General features: G+C 37.9%; 3 protein-coding genes across 4 annotated transcripts; 1 reads left to right on the forward strand and 2 right to left on the reverse strand.

Moving 5' to 3' along the window:
• Positions 1-55: 55 nt before the first annotated feature.
• rdh1 (retinol dehydrogenase 1) lies at positions 56-5,351 on the reverse strand. Its single transcript, XM_067515585.1, has 6 exons — positions 4,657-5,351; positions 2,997-3,032; positions 2,537-2,867; positions 1,366-1,624; positions 532-695; positions 56-446 (listed from the first exon to the last, which is right to left on the reverse strand). The coding sequence occupies exons 1-6, from the start codon at positions 4,657-4,659 to the stop codon at positions 220-222; spliced, it is 1,020 nt and encodes a 339-aa protein (XP_067371686.1). The 5' UTR covers positions 4,660-5,351; the 3' UTR covers positions 56-219.
• Positions 5,352-5,488: 137 nt separating this feature from the next.
• On the reverse strand, positions 5,489-10,766 carry dhrs9 (dehydrogenase/reductase (SDR family) member 9). 2 transcript variants are annotated; one of them, XM_067515586.1, is made up of 5 exons: positions 10,613-10,766; positions 6,603-6,916; positions 6,223-6,481; positions 5,970-6,133; positions 5,489-5,797 (listed from the first exon to the last, which is right to left on the reverse strand). In XM_067515586.1, the coding sequence occupies exons 2-5, from the start codon at positions 6,910-6,912 to the stop codon at positions 5,574-5,576; spliced, it is 957 nt and encodes a 318-aa protein (XP_067371687.1). In that variant the 5' UTR covers positions 6,913-6,916; positions 10,613-10,766; the 3' UTR covers positions 5,489-5,573. The 2 variants fall into 2 exon arrangements, with proteins under 2 accessions (XP_067371687.1, XP_067371688.1); XM_067515587.1 differs by lacking the exon at positions 10,613-10,766 and adding an exon at positions 10,350-10,509.
• A 2,020-nt stretch (positions 10,767-12,786) lies between these two features.
• abcb11a (ATP-binding cassette, sub-family B (MDR/TAP), member 11a) lies at positions 12,787-21,085 on the forward strand. Its single transcript, XM_067515584.1, has 28 exons — positions 12,787-12,921; positions 13,188-13,377; positions 13,492-13,504; positions 13,607-13,655; positions 14,243-14,484; positions 14,569-14,653; positions 14,729-14,862; positions 14,951-15,122; positions 15,234-15,358; positions 15,451-15,625; positions 15,714-15,827; positions 15,924-16,034; positions 16,120-16,245; positions 16,334-16,537; positions 16,618-16,788; positions 16,864-17,053; positions 17,248-17,323; positions 17,415-17,523; positions 17,608-17,778; positions 17,865-17,969; positions 18,052-18,213; positions 18,334-18,537; positions 18,632-18,873; positions 18,993-19,149; positions 19,233-19,430; positions 19,531-19,737; positions 20,296-20,442; positions 20,573-21,085. The coding sequence occupies exons 2-28, from the start codon at positions 13,329-13,331 to the stop codon at positions 20,768-20,770; spliced, it is 3,936 nt and encodes a 1,311-aa protein (XP_067371685.1). The 5' UTR covers positions 12,787-12,921; positions 13,188-13,328; the 3' UTR covers positions 20,771-21,085.
• Positions 21,086-21,897: the final 812 nt, after the last annotated feature.

Below are 21,897 nucleotides of genomic sequence, written 5' to 3' on the forward strand. Positions count from 1 at the left end.
TTTTGTATCATAATGAGGACAATTAATATCTGTTTCTGATCATTTCTGATCAACACACTTATGGTTTAAATTGCTGCTGCTGATACATGAATGAATAAATTTCATATTTTGTAACAACTCTCGACACTCCTTTAAATTCTTACAGTATATTTAATTTTGCTGTCAGGAAGAATCATAAACTCTGTTACAGTGGCAATGATGACAAAGTCAGTTAATAAATTAGTTCATTCTTTCATCTATGGGCAAAGGAAGAAGCATGTCTATAAGAAAGTCTGAAACAGAGGAAGGAAGATAAGACAGAGGAATCCACAATAGCTTGGCATCCCAGCCTGCACTGTAACGTGTGCGTGGGAAACAAGCAGTCAGCGCATGCTCCATACACTTGGTCACCTTAGAGAGATCAGGGCTGCACAAGAACTTCATGAAGAAGTCCTGGGCTTTTATGTCTGGGTGGGAAAGCAAATGACAGGAGTCAGTCAGAACATCTACTGTATTTGACAGTGTTTCTAAACAAACTCTACTTCTACTCACATTCATTAAGGTATGCAGCTCCATATGAGTCTTTCACATGTTGAGGGAGACGGGTCCACAGCCTTCTCAGGTCTGCTTCAATAAGATCAAGCTGTGTCACGCCTGTCTTGAAGAAACCAGGTTCTATAATGCTCACTTTGATACCAAAGTGATACATGTCCCTCCTGGGCAAAAGCAGTACATGAATGTATACTGTATTTCGTCTGGAAATTCTTTTATTATTTTATGCCTTTCTTTAAAATGTAGATTTACACTTTAGTATATAAAACATTTGCAGATTACACTAATTATCAGTTGTTTGCAACTGAGTGAATTAGTGGAAAAAACATCATCCTCATAATTATTATTATTATTGTTTGATTAGTTCACAACATGTTTGGCCTATATGACTTTAGGATCTCAGGGCTCGTATACTTGAAGTTCCATGTAACATTTCTGATGAGATGTTAACAGTTTCAGCAAAGACAGATTTTCCCTCTAAACATCTCACATGGTTATGAATAATCGTTCATGGATCAAATTATCCAATATTTCATAAATATCAACTCTTTCTTCTCTGCACCCTCCATCATCTCACAAGCTTTAACTTAGTAGGTGTACCATTGAGAACCAGGTGAAAGCTTAGGTCCTTTCACTGCATTCATAGCATCATGATTTTTGTAATAATAGCAGCTGCATTTTGGGCATTTAACTATCTACCTATATACATTTCTGTATTTAATCTGTATTTTACTGAGGGCTTTCCGTAGGTCAATAGCTCCACAGGTTTGTTACTAACTCTTTTACAATATGTCCTAATCTTTATCTGTGAACAATCAAACTTCATTGCACTACCTGAGACTGTCAGAAAAGGCTTCCACTCCCCATTTAGACAGGCAGTATCCTCCACCAGTAAGAGAAAGTCTGCCTAGAATACTGGCCACATTTACCACCCTGCCCTGGGCTTTCTTTAGAAGTGGCAGAACCTGGAGGGTAACGTCAATCACGCCTATCAAATTCACATCCAGAACTTTTGTGAAGTCCTTTATCTGCATCCACTCTGTTGGACCGATGGGCACGGACCTGCCAGCATTATTCACCAGTCCCCACAGACCTGCAGAACACAGAAATGTATTTAATTTTTTGTTAGTAAAAGTGTATGTCCTGAATTGATCTGCCTCATCTATGTGATTAAATCAATCATCAATGTGTGTTTTAGAATATACTGTATCAAAATATTTTAATATTTACATTTGGCCTGCAACTAAAAAATCTGTTATTTCCCAGAATCCAAAGTGACTATTTACAATTACATGTCTTCCCTGACCAACAATCCATTTAATTATTTTCTTATCTAAAGCTGGCATGCTAGAAACAGAAAACTTTTGTTGATTTGTTATTATTTAAAATCCCTTTCTATTTTTAATTCTAATCTTAAATGGCCTAATCTAGTCTCATCGTTTTGTAAAGGGTTGATGCTAGCTGATCTCAAATTCCTGTGACAGGAAAACTAATGAGCGTTTCTGTGAAGCTTGGTTAATTTGTCAAAGAGGACTCATTTACTCAAAGAGGAATGTTTACTGCCAGTAAACATTCAAAAAGAATGATGGTCTGGAACACTGTGTACACAATCTGTATCACACTGCAGCTATACACTAATACTATAGATGTGGATATCTACTACAGCCTGTGTTAAAGCAGAACTGAGACAGTTAAAAAAATAAAGTTAAGAATAATGTGGGCACTAAATCCACTTGGTAAATACAGTAAGGTCTATAAAGCTTAGGAAAAGTTTACATTAAAGTCAGTAGTGCAGCTTTATGTATGAAAAAGATTTGCTCCTGCTATTTAAATGCAGCCCGTGAAAGTATTTTCTACTCCTCTTTAAAATAAGGGTGTGTTTAACATATCAGTGGGAGGATGATGGGTTGGTGATGGGATGGTCCAGGTTGTCTTTATCTCTTGCAGTACCTCACTCTGACTGGCACCCTATCAGTGTGTACCCCCTGCTGTCCTCCCGGCTCACCTCGATCTCCCACCTCTCTTCTTACAAACTCCACCGCCCTGCTGATGCTCTCACTGTCTGTAACATTCAGCAGGAGGGTCTTCAGTGTGGGGGAGGTCACTGATGCTAAATCTGCTGCGCCTTTCTTTGTGAGACATCCAGCTATGACGTGAAAACCTTTTTGATCCAGTCGTCTGGCCAGCAGATTACCAAAGCCCGTGTCACAGCCTGTGATGAACACATACTTGTGGCTGAGGCCATCAACTATTAAGGAATCTCTGATGTACCAGCAGATGGCAGCGACAGTAGCCAGGAGTGAAGCAAAGGTTAGGAGCAGATGTGACAGGATTACCTAAAACAGAGAAATTGTAGCTTTGAAGGCAGCATAATAAACATTTGTTTCGTTGTTCTTTCTAGAAGTATTACAAATACATGTGAATATGTCTGTAAATTGTGCAAAAAGAAAGAGCGATAAACTTACATCTAATAAATATGCTGTCAGACTTTCAGTTGACACCTGAGTGGAGAAACATGAGTTATGGTCCTATAGTTCAGAAACAGAAGCTTTGTCTACACAAGCCACAAACGGATATCCAGTCCCAGACCCAGTCACTCAAATAGATATGATGAGATGGAATTTTATAATTTTAGCTTTTATTTGATTGTATTTACACCTCAAGACAACAAACAACACAGAAAAGAGCAGCTTTTGTATCCAATGACTCAAATTATATCTAAAAAGTATTAGAACAGATCAGTTTAAAGTAAATTTAAGTAAATAAAACAAATTTGATCAAATATCAATTGGATCAAGTACCAAGAACCAAATCTCTCGATTGCATAAAGCCTGTCACTCACTAACATCACCAAAGTTTTTAACTTTAATTTCATGCATTTCCCGGCTTTTACTTTAGCCTCCGTCTTTCTGCCTTTTATCGTTTCTTCAAATGGTGGATAGTAATAACTTCACCCTTGCTGTGTGAAGGTTGTTGGTGATACCACTTCTATCATAGGCTGTTGTTTCCGTTGATGACCTGCTTAGTGTGTGTTGCTTAGTAGACCAGTGGTTTCTTTCTTTTTCAGGACATTCAGCATTGTTTCATTGACTAATCCCAAGGTTACTGCAAATCCTTTTAACTATCTTTTCTAGGATTCATTGACAGCTCGATGATATTCATGTTGTTTTTCTTCATTTTTAACAACAAATACAATCTTAAAGACTGAAAACCATGATGTCATTTAGAGCCATTTATTGTCTGAATAATCACTTCCACAGGACACTGTTACCTGTCAGTCACTACAGGTATTACTGTTACAGGATGAGATAAAATGTGGATGATTTCTGTTTAACATATCAAGGTATAAATACCATCAAATTCAAGTTTTAATTCTAAACTTTTATCTAATATCGCTTTTTGATCCTAAACCTTAACAAAAACTACTTTTTCAATAAATTTGGAGAGGACTGTTTAACAACATAACATTATCTATATTTGGGAAGACAACTGTAACGAAACCTGCATTACAAACTGGGTAAGGAGAGAAACATTCATACCAGCTGGAGAAGCCAGCAATACAAGACAATCAGTCGAACTCACAGATCAATTCCATGCCCTATTTTACCAACCTTTACATGTGTGTAGTGTTATCAAGCACATGGTGCATATTTGGGTACAACGTCCCAAAACTGTCTCCTGCCTCAGTGTAGTTGTGCCAGTAACACATTTACACACTTGTCGCACTCTGCTGCGACTTATGTAAGAAAAATATTCAAAATCATATCATGCAACAAAAGAGGACTCAAATCTAAATTAACTTTTTTGTGGGAAAATAACTGCCCAAAATATTTTTCTAATTAAAAAATCTAGTTCAGCCAAAAGTGGTCTCTAATGCATGGTCTAATATTTTGCAGTGCTCTTTACAGAGTATTACTGGAAGTATGTGGGACTGATCCTTGACTGAATTAACTGTCCACATGTTAGCATAAAAGGCAAAAAAGCTGGATTTAAAACAAAGCACTTCTTTCATTATGTGCCTCTTTTACAACCAATTAAAAATTAAGCAAACAGAGATATAAACTATTTCTATGAGCTTCAAAGCTATTTAGGCTGTGCAACATGTATAATAGTATGCAAACATACCATGGCTACAGTTCTTTAGATGCAGATGTGTCCTTCATCTGGGAAATTAATTTAGTGAAAGCAGTGACAATCCCGTCCCAGGCAACACTGGAAGCTGCAGAGGAAACAGTGTTTATGTTTCAGTCTGTCTGCAGAGTCAAGGTCCACAGTGAATATACAGGCAGGACTAAACGTTTCAGTGCGGTTGTGTAATCAATCCCATCAGACTACGAGTCCTGGTTTTGATCAATGAGCTCGGAAAACCATTTAGCCCAAAGGTGACAAAGAAAATATTACTGTGTTTGATTTTGCACAGGAGGCCGTGTTACACATTGGCTCCTCTTCTTCAGTAAAGTACAAAGTCCATCAAGCAAGAAAACATTTATGAGTTGTCTATAACACACTGTGTGTAAGAGAGCAATATATGACTTGATAAGCAAAGGCCACTGTATGTCTGAGATGTACAGAGTGTACTGTAGATTAGATTTTATAATTAAAAGGACAAGCATGATAATGTTTTGACCAGGGGTCACCAACCTTTTTGAAACCAAGAGCTACTTCTTCGGTACCGATTAATGCGAAGGGCTACCAGTTTGATAAACACTTAAAATAATACATTTGCTCAATTTACCGTTAATTATGTTATTATGTTAATTATGTTAAAAAAATTAGATGCAGCTCATTGGTAAGCGGCGCTATGGTGAGCTATTTTTAGAACAGGCCCGCAGAACAGGGCTACTCGTGTGGTCCTTGGGGGCGACCTGGTGCCCGCGGGCACCATGTTGGTGACCCCTGGTCTAGACAAAAAAAAAAAAACAAAGAAATCACACACACATAAAGAGCCAAACAAAGCTTTGTTTGCCCATATTTATTGCAGGGAAAATAAAAAACAAACAGATGATTGTCATTTAAACTAACTGTACTCAGCTGGTCTGAAACTACAGCACTGATGATTCTGGTTGGGGGCCATTTCTAAGGAAAATTCTGTCAGAGATGCATGTTGGCATGTACGAAAGAGGTAACCAGAAGAACTTTGCATCCCATCCTGGAGTGTAACGAGTACGAGGATGAACGGCGGCGATGGCGTGCTCCATACAGCTGACCACTTTCATCAGGTCTGTGTCCTTAAACTGCTTGAACCGTTCATCCAACTTTTCAAGAGCTGAAAACAAACATATCAAGACTTATAAACAACACAGGACTTTGATGTTATTTTCTGGGCTGTTTATTGGTAAACTACATAAATTAAAAGGAATACATACAGATTTTACCAAAAAAGTCATAGAATGTCATTTTGGTTTTTTGCATAATGTAATAAAGAAGCAAGAACTCACATTTCTCCAAGAACCTGTGTCCGTAGTCTGCCTTTACGTCCTGAGGTAATCTGTCCCAGAGCTTCCTCAAGTTATCCTTTACCAACTCTGTATTAGTCACGTTTGTTGAGAAGAAACCGGGTTCGATGCACGCCACCTTGACTCCAAATGGTGCCATGTTTAACCTGAAACACACAGGGAGGTACTGTGAGTCAAGAAGGCAGTAAACTACTAGATAAACTATGATTGTAGAGCACAAAAAGTCTCTTCCTACCGCAGACTGTCATTGAAAGACTCTACCCCGTATTTGGACACACAGTACGGCCCACCGAATGGGCTGATTCGGCCAAACACACTGGCAACGTTCACCACTCTGCCTTTGGCCTTCTTAATGAGAGGAAGCACACTCAGCGTTACATCTATTACTCCATACAGATTCACAGCCAGCATGGACTTGTAATCCTCTATAGTGAGCCAGTCTGTGGGACCAGATGGCAAAGCGACTCCAGCATTGTTCACTACACCCCAAAGGCCTAGAGTAACATAAGCACCACAAGATAAACACAATTTTTCATGATACCATGTATCAGCTAGATCTGAAATCATTGCTTTATGCATTTTGTGTCAACATGCAAAGGTGAAACATGCACTCACCCTTCTGTCCAACCAGAGTGTGGATCAGAGCTGCTGCTTTGCGGACACTTTCAGAGTCTGTGACATCCAGATGAACGGCTGTCAGTCTGTCAGAGGTCTTCTTCAGCTCATCCTCGCCCTTCTCAGTGTAACAGCCTGCGATCACGCAGAAGCCCAGCTTGTCCAGGTGTCTCGCGAGGAGGTTTCCAAACCCAGAGTCACAGCCAGTAATGTACACATATTTATTTTCCTTGTTGGAAACCCTTTCGGTTTCTTTGTACCAGCGAAAGATGAACCATAGAGCCACCAGTCCAAGGACAAACGGGAACATTTTTCTAAGGAAAAAATAAACCACCGTATAATTCAGATCATTTAAGAGATTAAGTGAGAAATGGCTCATATGAAAACACATTTATTTATGCTAAAGTATACAGAAGGAACTGTGCAACCAATTCTGAATGCCAGTTTCAAGGACATCTCCACTTAAAAATGTAATGCCCGTCGCCACCATGAAGTCCTCAACTCAACTTTATTTATATAGCGCCAATTCACAACAAAGTCATCAACAGGCACTTCACACAATAAAGTCGAGCACAACTAAACAAAGTTAATATCATGCAGTGTTGAAAAATAAATGTCTAGAGAGAAAATAGAGGAGAGGAGTTAGTTCAGGTTGACCGAGCAGCTTTAACTATAAGCTTTATCAAAAAGGAGGCTTTTAAGCCTGGTCTTAGAAGTAAAGAGGGTGTCTGGCCCCCAAATCTGCATTGGGACCTGGTTCCACAGGAGAAGGGCTTGATAGCTAAAGGCTCTGCATCCCATTTTAGCTTTGAAAACTCTGGGCACCTTACGTAGGCCTGCATTCTAGGATCGAAGTCGTCTAATTGGACGATACAGTACTATGAGGTCTTTTAGATATATTAGAGCTTGACCATTAAGAGCTTTGTATGCAAGGAGGAGGGTTTTGAATTCTATTCTAGATGTTATGGGAAGCCAATGAACGAGAAATACAGTAACATCTCTCTTGCTAGTTCCAGTCAGCACTCTTGCTGCAGTGTTTTGAATTAATTTAAGGCTTTTTAGAGAGTTATCAGGACACCCCAAAAGAAGGGAATTACAGTGGTCTAACCAGAAGTACCAATTGCATGGACTAGTTTTTCAGCATCAGTTTGAAGCTGGGTATCATCTGCATAGCAGTAGAAGTTTATAGAATGTTTCCTAATAATGTTGCCAAAAGGTGACATATTGAATGAAAAGTATTGGTCCTAACACAGAGCCCTGTGGAACTCCATAGTTAACTTTTGTGCATATAGTAGATTTATTATTAACACGATCAAATTTTAATCTGTCTGACAGATAAGATTTAAACCAATGCAGTGCGGTTCCTTTAATCCCAAATCCATGTTCCAGTCTAGTAGAAAGAGTAAAGACACAAGTCCATTATCTGAAGCCAAGTAAAGGTTGTTGGTGACTTTCACTAGAGCAGTTTCTGTACTGTGATGTACTCTAAAATTTGGTTGGGGCAGGGCCTAAAGACATTTTAAATTTAAAGTAGCAATAGTTGAAGTTAGCCTGGCTAGATCTATGGGTAAAGCCATCTAAGAGGAATTAGGATCTTACTGAAGATCCTAGAGCTGTTGTACATGAAGATCTATCTGTAATATTTGTGTCTATTCACCATTGTATTGACACATGGTAGTGAAAATTCTGAAGAATTTCTTTATATTTGTTCACATAATTTTCAGATAAGCACCTACTGTAGTGGAATTTTTTACTAACTTCTGTCCATTATTGTAAGTTCAAAAGTTATTAGAAAATGGTCAGGAAATACAGTTAAATTATAAGTTTCAATGCCACATGTAAGGACAAGGTCTAAGGTGTGACTAAAACAGTGAGTGGGTTTAATTACATTTTGGGAAAAACCAACTGAATCTAATAATGAATTAAATGCAGTGTTGAGGCAGTTACTGACAGCATCTACATGAATGTTAAAGTCACCCACTATCTTAACTTTATCTGTACTAACCACTAAATCGGATAGATAATCTAAAATCTAAAACTCTAATTAAAAGGGATTGGAGGACAGTACACAATAACAAATAAAAGTGTTTTTTGAGTTTTCCAATTTGGATGTAAAAGGCTAAGAGTAAGGCTCTCAAATAAGTATGGTCTAGGGTTTATTGGTAAGCTCCTATTGGGTTACTGTATATGGAGATTGTTGCTTGAATCTTTCGTCTAATTTTTTTTAAAAATCAGTACAGCACTGACTTTATAAGTCCAGGGTCCACTGTGGATCAAACATGGACATTCAACCCCACTATTGACTCTATGGCAGTTTGTGACTTTATTCTATGAGAGGGGGGAATCAGGGTTGGCTAAATTGAACAGATTTTAATGATTTTATTTTATTTTTTTATAGGGATAAGTACTTATATTATTTGACTTTTCAGCTAATTATTTCTAATAATCATTCACACTCTAAAATGTGTCAGAAAATCATTAAAAAAACTTCTCTATTGATTTCTTTAAATACTTTTGTCTGGGTAACATACGGTACTTAAATAATATTATCACCCCTTTTACTTCCTGCTAATTTTGTGGTTAAAATTACACTCATACAAAAACTAGTACAGAATATTCAAACTCTTAATTCAGTACAGTGTAGAACTTCCCTTGGCACCAACTGCAGATTTGAATCTTCCTGGTTCTGTCTTTACAAATGTTGTACACCGGTATTAAAGCAGTTGATACCAGTTTTCCTGGCAGACGCTGTTACCCTGCTACATCAGACTGGATGGGAACCATCTGAACTGGCACCTTCTGATCTTTTCACAGATGCTCTATGGAGTTTAAGTCTGGGCTTTGGCCGGGCCAACCAAGGACAGTCAGACATGTCCTGAAGGCACTCCAGACTTGTCTTGGCTGTTTGCTTTGGATCTTTGTATTCAAAGGTAATCCCGTCTCACGTGTCATTCACTCCGGGGTAGGTTGTCTTTGATTAATTCTCCGTATTTAGATGTAATCATACTTCTCTCAACTCCAACATCCCCATGCTTCACTGTAGGGATGGTAATAGTCAAATGATGATGAGCAATGCCAGACAGGGTTTAGAGTTCTGTCCAAAGGGTTTAAGTTTGTCTCAACAGAACACACAACCTTTGTCCTCAGGCTCTGAGTTTTTTAAATCCTGTTTGGCAAACTACAAACAGGCAAACTACCATTTCTAGCAGCTGTAGAACATGTTCTATAAACCAATCGTGGCCTTATGTCTCACAACTTTATCATAGTTATACAGTTTGACCTAGTTTTATCCTGATATTCAGAGTGAAATGTGGGGCCTTTTATACAGTTATATTACTCAAAGTCTCTTTAATTTTTATCCAATCAACTCAATATGCCACAGGTGGACTAGGATAATTAAACAAGAGACACCTGACCACAATTAAAAATTTCATTTTAGATATTTAATAATTATACTGATATTAAACTGTTCACTAACTAATTTATTTACATTCTTAATGATAAAGTCACAAATGCATCGATTCAGAACTAATCTACAACAACTGTGCAAAGAAAGTGAAGTGAGCTGAATACTTTATGAAGCCACTAACTGTATTATATTAACATTAAAAAAATATTCGTTAGGCAAAATAACACCCTGTTTGACCTTTCAACAAATTAATCACAGTTGCCCGTGGATTGCATTTCTGTGATTGACCGATCGATATTGATTTCTCTCTCTAATGAACTCTAATAAACAGAACCTACCTGTGCCTCAGATGCTTTGATAGCCAACATACAAAATCACATCAGCTCATTCAAGCAAATGAAAAACCGTTGTTCGTCAGTTTTAATACTGATTCAGTCTGGTTTGATTTTTTTCTCCACACTGTACAACCACGAAGAAACACTGAGGAATAGTGTCTCCGTGTTTGGCTACTTGAAAAGGAAGATTTTAATTATGTGGCCGGACATGAAAGGACTCGGTTAAAATGGCTGATAACGTGTTCACAGTGGAAAAACAAACTTACAGGTTTACTCAGCAAACACCTGGCGCTGACTGACACACCTGAAGAACTGTGGACAGGAAACTCGGAGGAGCAGCAAACGGACTCAGACTTCGTCCTGTCTGCTCTTTCTGCTCGTGTTGAAGTCATATAACTAGCTTCCGGTGATGTCACGTGGTTATCCAAATAAACACTGTGTCACTAGCGGCATCTGGAGGTTGTAGATGGTACATGTACTAATATTTAGTTATTGTCATAGTTCTTCTTTTGATATTTCATTCATATTTTTATATAACTTTCTTTTTTTTTTTTACTTTTTGTGACTACATTTACTTACATATGCTTCAGGTATTTTTTATTAAACCTTTAAAGTTTATGAAAGGTTTCATTTAAACAAAAACTAACCAAATTTAACTGAGATTTCATGTCCTGGTCACATATGAAACCACATCATTAGTTCAGCTTTCACAAGAGGTCTTTGTGTGTTTCCCAGATACCATCCTACATTCAGAGAGGCCTCCATCTCATGTTGTGATAGGTTATGTCATGTTTGTATAAATGTCACAGGATGATCTGTCACTCCACAGCTCTTGCAACCATGAAAGTCACTCCCTCCCGAAGCATGAAACAGTGGTTAGCAATTAGCTGTTGTCTATTTTTCGATGGTGTGCTAAGCATGACCTATACATTTGGAAAGTATGTTATGTAACCTGTAGTCTTCTGTGAAATCCGGAGCAATTTAGACTTCCTGTGGGGATGATGGGGTTTGTGTCTTTTCTATTTTATCACATTCTAGAGACAGCATATTTCATAATTGTTCAAAATAGCCATTTTTAATTTATTTATCAGTTCTGCTGTATTTTATGTAAATATTAATGTGTAAATAATCCAGTGTGTGTGTGTGTGTGTGTGTGTGTGTGTGTGTGTGTTTGTGTGTAAAGTGGATTTTCCCACTGATAATACACTTAAATTAAGTGTAAGGGGAGAAACAAACAATAATGAGAGTCAATCTAAAGTAATAATCCAGCTGATGATCTATGGAACTACAATTTTACTCCATTTACTTTGGTATGGATTAAATACACAGGATACAAAATGTCAATTATTGAGCTTTAGATGAGTTGTTAACTTCAGACAGCCCTGGCTGTCTGAAGCTGTTTCCTGTCGGCTGCTGGTTGTAGCTTTGTTGTTACTTTGTTGTTAATATTGTTTTTAATAATTACCTTCTCACATAACTCTCTACAAGAAAACAAATAAATGTATTTTTTAAAACTAACTTCTGTAATATGACAGACATGACTCAGTTTATACTCTTTTAGCAGTAAATTTATTAGAATATCCATCACTGCTTTCTTAAATGTCCTACTGGTGAATACATGAAGGCATAGCCCTGTAAATATATAAATGCACTTATTTATTTACTCTGATTATCTTGCTACTATGATATGCTTTATTTGATCATAAGTGTTAGTGAAGACGGCTCCTTGCCTGGCTACCCTGATATGTGACAGAAATTCAACAGAGCTTCAGCTACAACACAGACTAAAACCCCCTCTTTCCTGTGGTATTATCAATCACCTGTGTTATGAATAATAACCAGCTGTAAAAAAGGAGCAAATTCCAAACTAAGGCCCTCCACTACTTGTCCTAGCGGGCATTAACCCCCAAAGATGTCATGTCTATATCCGTGCCTTCATTTCCAGTTTTAGTAAACCAATATATGTTTTTACAGCTGTCACATTGTTGGGTTGACCCCTCCTGTCTACCAGAGGTGGAAACTTTTTTTTCTAAAATGTATTATTTTTTATATATATTTTTTACTTTAATCGTAGATATATTGTACAATGTAAATCTTTCTCATAATGACAGGTCTTGTTCTTTATTGATCAGGGACACACTTCAAATTTAATATAGTTATATTTATATGCTGATACCATACACATTTTAATGTACTATTTTTAGAAGCAGTACAGAAATAATAGTTATCACCATAATAAGTGAAATGTGAGTGTTCTGTTTTTTCTAGAACAGTACTTAGATTGAATTTATACCAACAGATGACTTTTCTGTTAACATATTACAGATCCCACTAGGCTGTTTTGTTGAAGATATAATATTACTGCTAATAGTACATTAACTTGGTGTAGTGAATAATGTTTTTCTTACAAAGGCAGTGTGGTGGAGGTCATAATGCTGACACAATCCTTATCAGTCTAATGGAGCTTTAGATAATGGGAAAGGAGAGGCATGGGTTAGCAGAAAATAAGAAAGGAATTTACACTGATGAGCCTCAGTGGGGTTGGTGGAAAACAGAGATTCAGAGAGAAGTCAAGGTACAGAACGTTTTGCTTTTTTCATTTATCTAAACAGATGCTTAACCTTAATCATACTTCACCACTAAGTATTATTGTTCTTGCCATAAACAATACCGTTCAAAGCAGTGTGGTGCTGTTGTAGTTTCTCTCATCTTTTATGTCCTTGTGTATTGCCAGAGAAAAACTACAAATATTGACAGCTCTGTCTGAAGTTTTTGGCTCCGCATTTGTCAGCCGAATATGTCACATTAATTAATTTATGTTTTTTTTTTTTTTAATCTTAGACTATAGTGCATCTGCAAACATTCTTCAGTTGGTATTGAAAATATACCCTGTAAACTGCATGGATTCGAAATCCAAATGATCATTTCATTGATCCCCAGTCACCTTGTGAAGCAACACCTGCCTGAGTAAGGACAGCAAAGATGAAGAAATCAATCAAACTTACAACATCAGCAGGTGGAGATAAAGGAGGTGTGTGATCTACTTGGACAGGGCAATAACATATTAATAATAATTGAATTTTGTATTTTAAAAAGCTAAAGTATAACAGGCAAGTCTAAATATAGTTTTCTCCATTTTTTACAGATATCAAGAATGGGTAAGGTTTTAGTGAAATATTGACTTTTTTTATATAATCAATGTTTGTCATTAATTATATATATATATATATAACTTTAAAAAATATTTATATGTTTTACAGTAATGAGAAAAATAAAGAAACATCACTGAGTGTTGGATACTTTCAGTTGGTACGTGCAATATATTATTTTACTTATTTACAATGTCCTATTATTTTATATATTATCTATCTATCTATCTATCTATCTATCTATCTATCTATCTATCTATCTATCTATCTATCTATCTATCTCATATATATATATATATATATATATATATATATATATATATATATATATATATATATATATATATATATATATATATAATATTATATTATATTATAACTTTATTCTCTCTCTCATATATATATTATAACTTTATTCTCTCCAATTTATTTTTTGTTTGAGGAAGTTTTTTATTATAGAAATATGATATGTTTTACTTAATTACAAAATATTACAAGCTCATAGTCATTTTTCAATACTTTATAATGAGTTTGTGTACCACCGCTGTGTGTGTGTATCACAATGTGTGACACACAATGTGTATCACAGTTTGTGTATAATGGGGCTGCTAAGAGTGGCCCTGCTGACCCTTGTCCTCCATGACATTTAGATGACCAGTGTGATCGTTGTGGCTTGTGGCAGTTTTAAATTTTAAAACAAAAATGACCAAATAAATAAAAACTGAGCACACTGATTCCTACTTGCAGTTTCGATTTGCCACCGGGAAAGACACGGTGATGATGGTAGTGGGAAGCTTGTGTGCCATCATACATGGTGCGGCTTCACCTCTCATGCTTCTGGTGTATGGTATGATGACAAACACATTTGTAGCCTATGAGCTTGAGGTGCAAGAAATGAAAGACCTAAACAAAGAGTGTAACAACAACACCATCTATTGGAAAAATGGCTCCATATATGAAACAGATGCAAACAGTACAGTGTACTGTGGGTGAGTGACACGTTTATTCTTTTTGTGATTATCATTACTGTGTGTAAGAGCTGCTGTTTTTACCCTTTTTTACTGTCTTTGTAGGGTGGATATTGAAGCCCAGATGACTATGTTTGCATATTATTATATTGGAATTGGATTAGGAGTTCTGCTTGTTAGTTATTTTCAAGTAAGTATTTTTCTTTGATTTGACCACTCATGTGTAACACTTTATGTCTAATCAAAATTTTGTTCCTCGATGTAGATTGTCTTCTGGGTGTCAGCGGCTGCAAGACAGATTCAGAGAATACGAAAGATTTATTTCAGAAAAGTGATGCGAATGGAGATTGGATGGTTTGACTGCAACTCTGTCGGGGAACTAAACACAAGGATATCAGAGTGAGTTGGAGAGCTGTTTCTATGGATTTCTTACTAGTGCATAGTTGGGAAAAGGTTTTGCAAAAAATAATTTTCTCATCCTCCTCAGTGATATCAACAAGATCAACAATGCCATTGCCGACCAAGTGTCTATCTTCATTGAGAGGATCTCTACGTTTGTATTTGGCTTCATGGTTGGATTCATTGGTGGATGGAAGCTGACTCTGGTGGTCATAGCAGTGAGCCCTCTGATTGGTATAGCTGCTGGACTGATGGCTATGGTAAGAGTCCTGTACTGTCAGAGTGCATGTATGTGGTGTCCGATTTCATAAAGTTTGAATAAGTCACAAATTTTTAGGTTGTTTTTGTATGCTTCTTTATTGTTCCTGTAGGCTGTTGCCAGGCTGACAGGACAAGAGCTGAAGGCCTATGCAAAGGCCGGGGCAGTGGCTGATGAGGTCCTGTCCTCCATCAGAACAGTGGCTGCATTTGGAGGGGAGCAAAAAGAAGCTGAGAGGTATTTTGTCACTTATCGCAAGAAGTCATCCTCTTCTGCAAATAATGATTATCAAGTTGATTCAAAACATGATGAATGAAAAATATGCACAGGTATGACACAAGTCTTGTGGAAGCTCAAAACTGGGGAGTGAAAAAAGGGACAATCGTAGGCATTTTTCAAGGATACCTGTGGTGTGTCATTTTCCTCTGTTATGCTTTGGCCTTTTGGTATGGCTCTAAATTGGTCATTGACACCAAGGAATTGTCCCCAGGCAGTCTGATTCAGGTATATAAAAATAAAGTGCTTAAAATTAAAGCAAATAGCTATAAACAGTGAAGCTGTTTTACCATGTGGCGGCTGTGGCTGTTGACAGGTATTTTTTGGAGTCCTCATGGCAGCTATGAACCTGGGTCAGGCCTCACCCTGCCTGGAGGCTTTTGCGTCTGGCCGTGCTGCTGCAAAGACCATCTTTAATACGATTGATCGGGTAAAAACAGCATGATATTAAAGCCTTTCTTCAGATAACTTCAACATGGATGAAGAGAAAGGTAAACTTTTCTGTCCATTGCTGTTGTGCTCATAGGAACCAGAAATTGATTCTTTGTCAGAAGAGGGTAACAAACTAGACAGAGTAAAAGGCCACATTGAGTTCCATAATGTCACTTTCTACTTTCCATCCCGGCCTGACGTCAAGGTAAAATTTTTCCTCTCTGTTCCTAATCTGTCCATGTCTCAGTTCTCAAAAATTAAACTACACGAGTCCTACTGCAACTTTTTAGATTTTAAATGACCTAAGCATGCAGATCAAAGCAGGAGAAACCACTGCTTTTGTTGGGTCAAGTGGATCTGGAAAGAGCACCACAATCCAGCTCATCCAGAGGTTTTATGACCCAAAGGAAGGAATGGTAAGAATGTGAAAAATCTGCACAGACAAAAAATGAGAGCAGTGAAAAGTTGGAAGGCTCCAATGTGACATAAAATTCTTATTCTCAGGTGACTTTGGACGGCCATGACATTCGTACTTTAAACATCCAGTGGCTCCGCTCTCTCATTGGTATTGTAGAACAGGAACCTGTGCTGTTTGCTACAACCATTGCCGAAAACATCCGCTTTGGTCAAACTGGAGTCGCAATGGAAGAGATTATCAAGGCCACAAAGGAGGCTAATGCCTATAATTTTATTATGAAACTGCCACAGGTGCTTTTCCATATTTATGGATAACACTGTAAATATAGTCATGTGAAAGTATAATTCAATAACAATAAATTGCTTTCCAGAAGTTTGATACTTTGGTTGGAGAAGGTGGAGGCCAGATGAGTGGAGGACAGAAACAAAGAATTGCTATTGCTCGAGCTTTGATCCGAAACCCCAAGATCCTGCTGCTGGACATGGCCACATCTGCCTTAGACAATGAGAGTGAAGCTGTTGTGCAAGAAGCACTCGATAAGGTCAGAAACTTGCTGACATTGCACTGACTTATTAAGACACATTTGTGGAATGAGTAACAAGTGTTTTGTGTGCAGGTGCGAACTGGCAGGACAACAATATCTATAGCCCACCGTCTTTCGACAATTAGAAATGCAGATGTCATCATTGGTTTTGAGCACGGACAGGCTGTAGAGAAGGGAAAACACAGTGAACTACTACAAAGACAAGGCGTCTACTTCACTTTGGTCACACTGCAGAACCAAGGCACCTCCAAGACAGCTAATAGTAGGATTTATGTAGAGTAGGACTGACACAAATGATTATAGTCATTATCAATTAATGTGCTGATTATTATTTTCAAAGCACTCAGCAGGAGTCAAAACAATCCTAAAGAGTGTGCTTGAGGGTTCTTTGTGTGTCAGTTAAAGAGCGGCAGAAGCTGCTGTAGTAAGCAAAATTCTTTTTTCTACCATATGCAGTCACTGAAGCTGCTGAAGCGGATCTTATACAAAAGAGTAGAAGCTTTAGCCGTGGAAGCTGCAGATTAAGTAAAAGGTACAGTAAACACCGCTGAAAGACATCACCAAAAAAAAAATATACCATTCAATCATTAAATACTTTTCTGTTCCCGTTATTGTATCTGCAGGAGCTCCATTCGACTACGTTCTGAGAGCAAATTGTCGAGTGATTTTGTGCCTGACGCCTTGTCAGACAGTGTCGAAATCTTTTCGGACAAGTGCATCCCACCAGAAAATGTACCTCCATTTAAAGTTTTGTTAAACATTGACTATGTACTACTATGTAAAAATTACATTCCTTCGAGGTATATATTTTAACAGGAATGTGAAGATGATGAAGATGAAGATGAACATGAAGAGCCTGCCCCAGTAACACGTATCCTTAAATATAACCAACCTGAGTGGCCCTACATGCTGGTGGGCTCACTGGGAGCTGCTGTCAATGGCTCTGTCAACCCCATCTATGCTCTACTGTTCAGCCAGATTCTTGGTGTAAGTGATGCTCCCTTGGCTCATGATGGAGGCAGGCTGAGTTTTATTAATTTATATAATGATTTACATCATCTTTTTGCTTGCAGACCTTTGCCATTGGTGACTTGGACGAGCAGAGGAGTCAGATCAATGGGATATGTGTTTTGTTCTGTACTGTAGCTGTGACTAGTTTCTTTTCACAGTTTTTACAGGTTTGTAGCAGCATTTACAATATAGTGAGATGTTTGGAGTATGAGTATTTGGATATAAACCAACACGGACTCCATCTTCCAGGGATATGCTTTTGCTAAGTCTGGAGAGCTGCTGACCCGCCGTCTGAGAAAAGTGGGCTTCCAGGCCATGTTGAGGCAGGAAATTGGTTGGTTTGATGACCCCAGAAACAGCCCAGGAGCTCTGACCACCAGGCTGGCCACTGATGCATCTATGGTGCAGGGTGTATGTACCACATTTCCAGAGTTGTATCTGTGTTTCACATTAATTGTGACACACACTCACACACAAACTCATTTGACAGAATTTGGGTTGTTTTATAAGTAGTTGGTGTGAATTCTTCAGGCTACCGGTTCCCAGATTGGCATGATTGTTAATTCGCTGACCAGCATTGGAGCCTCCTTCATCATTGCCTTCTACTTCAGTTGGAAGTTAACCTTAGTAATTATGTGCTTTTTGCCGCTGATCGGCCTGTCTGGGGTTTTCCAAGCCAAAATGTTGACAGGTTTTGCAAATGAAGATAAAAAAGCCATGGAATCAGCGGGTCGGGTAAGCCCCCCTTCTATCTTAATATAACGCCAGCATATTTAGGCCTGTTGACATCTATTCATTTACAGCGTAAGATCTGCATACTCTTCCTCAGGTATCCAGTGAGGCGCTTGCCAACATCAGGACAATTGCAGGTTTGGCCAAAGAGAGGTCATTTGTAGAATTATATGAGCAGAAACTTGAGCCTCCATATAAATCAGCCAAGAAGAGAGGCAACATCTATGGCATCTGTTTTGGCTTTGCCCAGTGTGTCATCTTCATGGCATATGCTGCTTCATTTCGATATGGAGGTCATCTGGTCAGTTCTGAGGGGTTACATTACATGCTGGTTTTCAGGTTTGTAAAAGTATTGGATTCACATGGGAAATCAAGCGTTTTCTGCTGCAATATGTGTTCTTGTGTTATGTGATGACCCAACATCAACCCAGCATTCATACAGTATGTTGTTCCACCAGAGTCATTTCAGCCGTAGTAATCAGTGGGACAGCACTGGGAAGAGCTTCCTCCTTCACTCCAGACTATGCCAAAGCCAAGACTGCCGCTGCACAGTTTTTCAAACTCTTGGACCGAGTTCCTAAAATCAGTACAGGCCTCAAAGATGGTTTAAAATGGGTTGGTAAAGATGAAATATTGCTTATTGTATATAATGCAATGTCATGATCTGAAAATGATTAAACCTTGTTTTCCATCTTTAGGATGACTTCAGAGGTGAAATAGAGTTCCTGAACTGCAAGTTCACCTATCCAACACGGCCAGATATCCAGGTGTTAAATGGTCTGGTTGTGTCTGTGAAGCCTGGTCAGACTTTGGCCTTTGTTGGGAGCAGTGGCTGTGGGAAAAGCACCAGTGTTCAACTATTGGAGAGGTTTTATGACCCAGATGAAGGCCAAGTGGTGTGCGGACTAATTCAGACTTTCCCTTCAGTTATCACAAAATTTTAATCTATCCTAAAGTCATTACACACTCCTAATTATGTCATTTTTTTATTTTCAGTTAATCGATGGCCACCCTTCTCATACAGTGAATGTGCCCTTTCTAAGATCTCAGATTGGCATCGTGTCCCAGGAACCAGTGTTGTTTGACTGCAGCATAGCTGAGAATATACAGTATGGAGATAATGCACGCAGCGTCAGCATTGATGAGATTATAGAAGCTGCTAAAAAAGCCTATCTCCATGACTTTGTGATGACCTTACCGGATGTGAGTGAAACATGAATGATTCAGATATTCAAGCATTACTATTAAATTGTTGTTGATCAGTCTTGAAAGTCACTATCTTGTGGTTTACACATACATTGTGTAGATAAATCTGACATAATTTAGTGCATTTTAATTGAGATATCATTTCGACCAAAAGCAGTAACATTCAGGACAAAAAGCCCAAGAGAAAGCCCAAAAGCTTATTTATATTGTATTTCTATTTACAGTTTTGTATTGTGATATTAATACCAAACTTAATACAGCATTTTTTATTAATGGTTTCTCTCACATGAATACAAACAGGCAGGGTGGTGCAGAGTTTAAAGGTCATTATGTGTCAGCCCAATTGCCATGTAGTCTTACAGCAAAAATCATTTAGTAGCAGTTCAGGGGTATTCATGTATGTATGATACAATTTTCCTCTGTCATGGAATTTGCCCAGGTGTGGAGTACAGTCAATTTTAAGTCAGCATGATCAGGAAATGTTTGAAATGTACGGTAAATGGAAATTATATTTTGCTAAATACTTCCTTAAATGCAAATTTTGCAAATTTCAAGAAATATGAGACTCAGGTCGGTGCTCAAGGCTCCCAGCTGTCAAGAGGACAAAAACAGCGCATTGCTATTGCTCGGGCCATTGTCAGGAATCCCAAGATCCTGCTCCTAGATGAGGCTACCTCTGCACTGGACACAGAGAGTGAAAAGGTACCCAGTGATACATTTCAGTGCATCTCCTAGTAAAGATAACAAGATACGAAGTAAAGATCTGTCTACTAAACCCCAGTATAATTTATTAAGAGACTGGGTTCTCAAACTAAGCTTAATTTTTCTGCAGACTGTCCAGGCAGCTTTGGATGAAGCAAGAAAAGGACGAACGTGCATTGTCATCGCCCACCGATTGTCTACTATCCAGACTGCTGACATCATTGCAGTTATGTCTCATGGAGTTGTCATAGAGCAAGGCACGCATGATAAACTCATGGCCAAGAGGGGCACATACTACAAACTATTCACAACAGGTGCTCCTATCTAGCTAAGTTCCTGTACCCTGCAACACATGATGAGCATATGATCAAAATGCATATTCCAAATACAGTTGCAAATAAGTTTTTGTTTCAGTCACTGAGGGCACAAAATACATATAATGTCAGTTCCTTTCTCAGTTTGATATAATATGATGATGCAATTCAAACTTATGATAAGGTTAAAATAAAAATCATTTTCATTGTGTGTCTTCCGGCTTGAAGAATTAAATCAGTTTTTTATTAATAATTCAATTTTTGTAGCATATTTATTTCTTTCGGAGTAGTTATATTTGTAAATGAAACTTTTAAAATCTCAAGAGCTTTCACATTTAAGTTTCGGGGTGACTGTAGCTCATTACCACCGGTAAGCAGGGTGAGCTTAGAAAAATGTAATGCAGCCATCATCAACAGGTGTCAGAACACACAGTGCATAGCAGTTTGCTGCCTGTGGGGCTTTGGAGTCACAGACTATTTAGGGTGCCTTAACCATATTGTGCTAGTGTTGTGACTGACAACTTTATTTAGAAGCAATATCTCTACAAAAAGAAAAATGTGCTCAGCAATCCTCAAATACCTAAATGTTTTTGTTTTTAGGCGTCTAATGAATCATGTACAATATATAACAATTGTGAGGAATCAGAGATAAGAACATAAAACAGATGTTATTCTTCATAAATTGCTGACAAAAGTTTCTCTAATCATTTCAAACAATTCTTTGTGCAAATAAAGAAGAAATGCTTTCAGTTAATTCAGATGTTCTTAATGAAATTAGCTTTCTGAATATTTAACTTTAACTAGTTGGAGTAGATAAGCTGTGGTTTGCTAAGTGGTCCTCATTTAGCCCTCAGCATCAAGGAATAATAAACTACAATCAGACAGATGTCTTTTCAAGCTTGGCTTAGCTTGTTATTTGTCTGTGCACTTAGGACAGTTACATCATTTAGTGCCAGGCTTCAGGACAGGTGCGGCTGATGGGAAACTATGTGGTTCTGCCCGGGAATGTGACTAATATGCGTAATCTAATTGCATCAGAGACTTTGTTCTGCCTCACTACATTTTCACTGATTAATATGTGACTTTGCCTTAAGACGTTACGCAGCATATGAGATTATATAATTCACACAGAGCAGCATAG

This window comes from Channa argus, chromosome 9, assembly GCF_033026475.1.
Source record: "Channa argus isolate prfri chromosome 9, Channa argus male v1.0, whole genome shotgun sequence".
Lineage (NCBI taxonomy): Eukaryota > Metazoa > Chordata > Actinopteri > Anabantiformes > Channidae > Channa > Channa argus.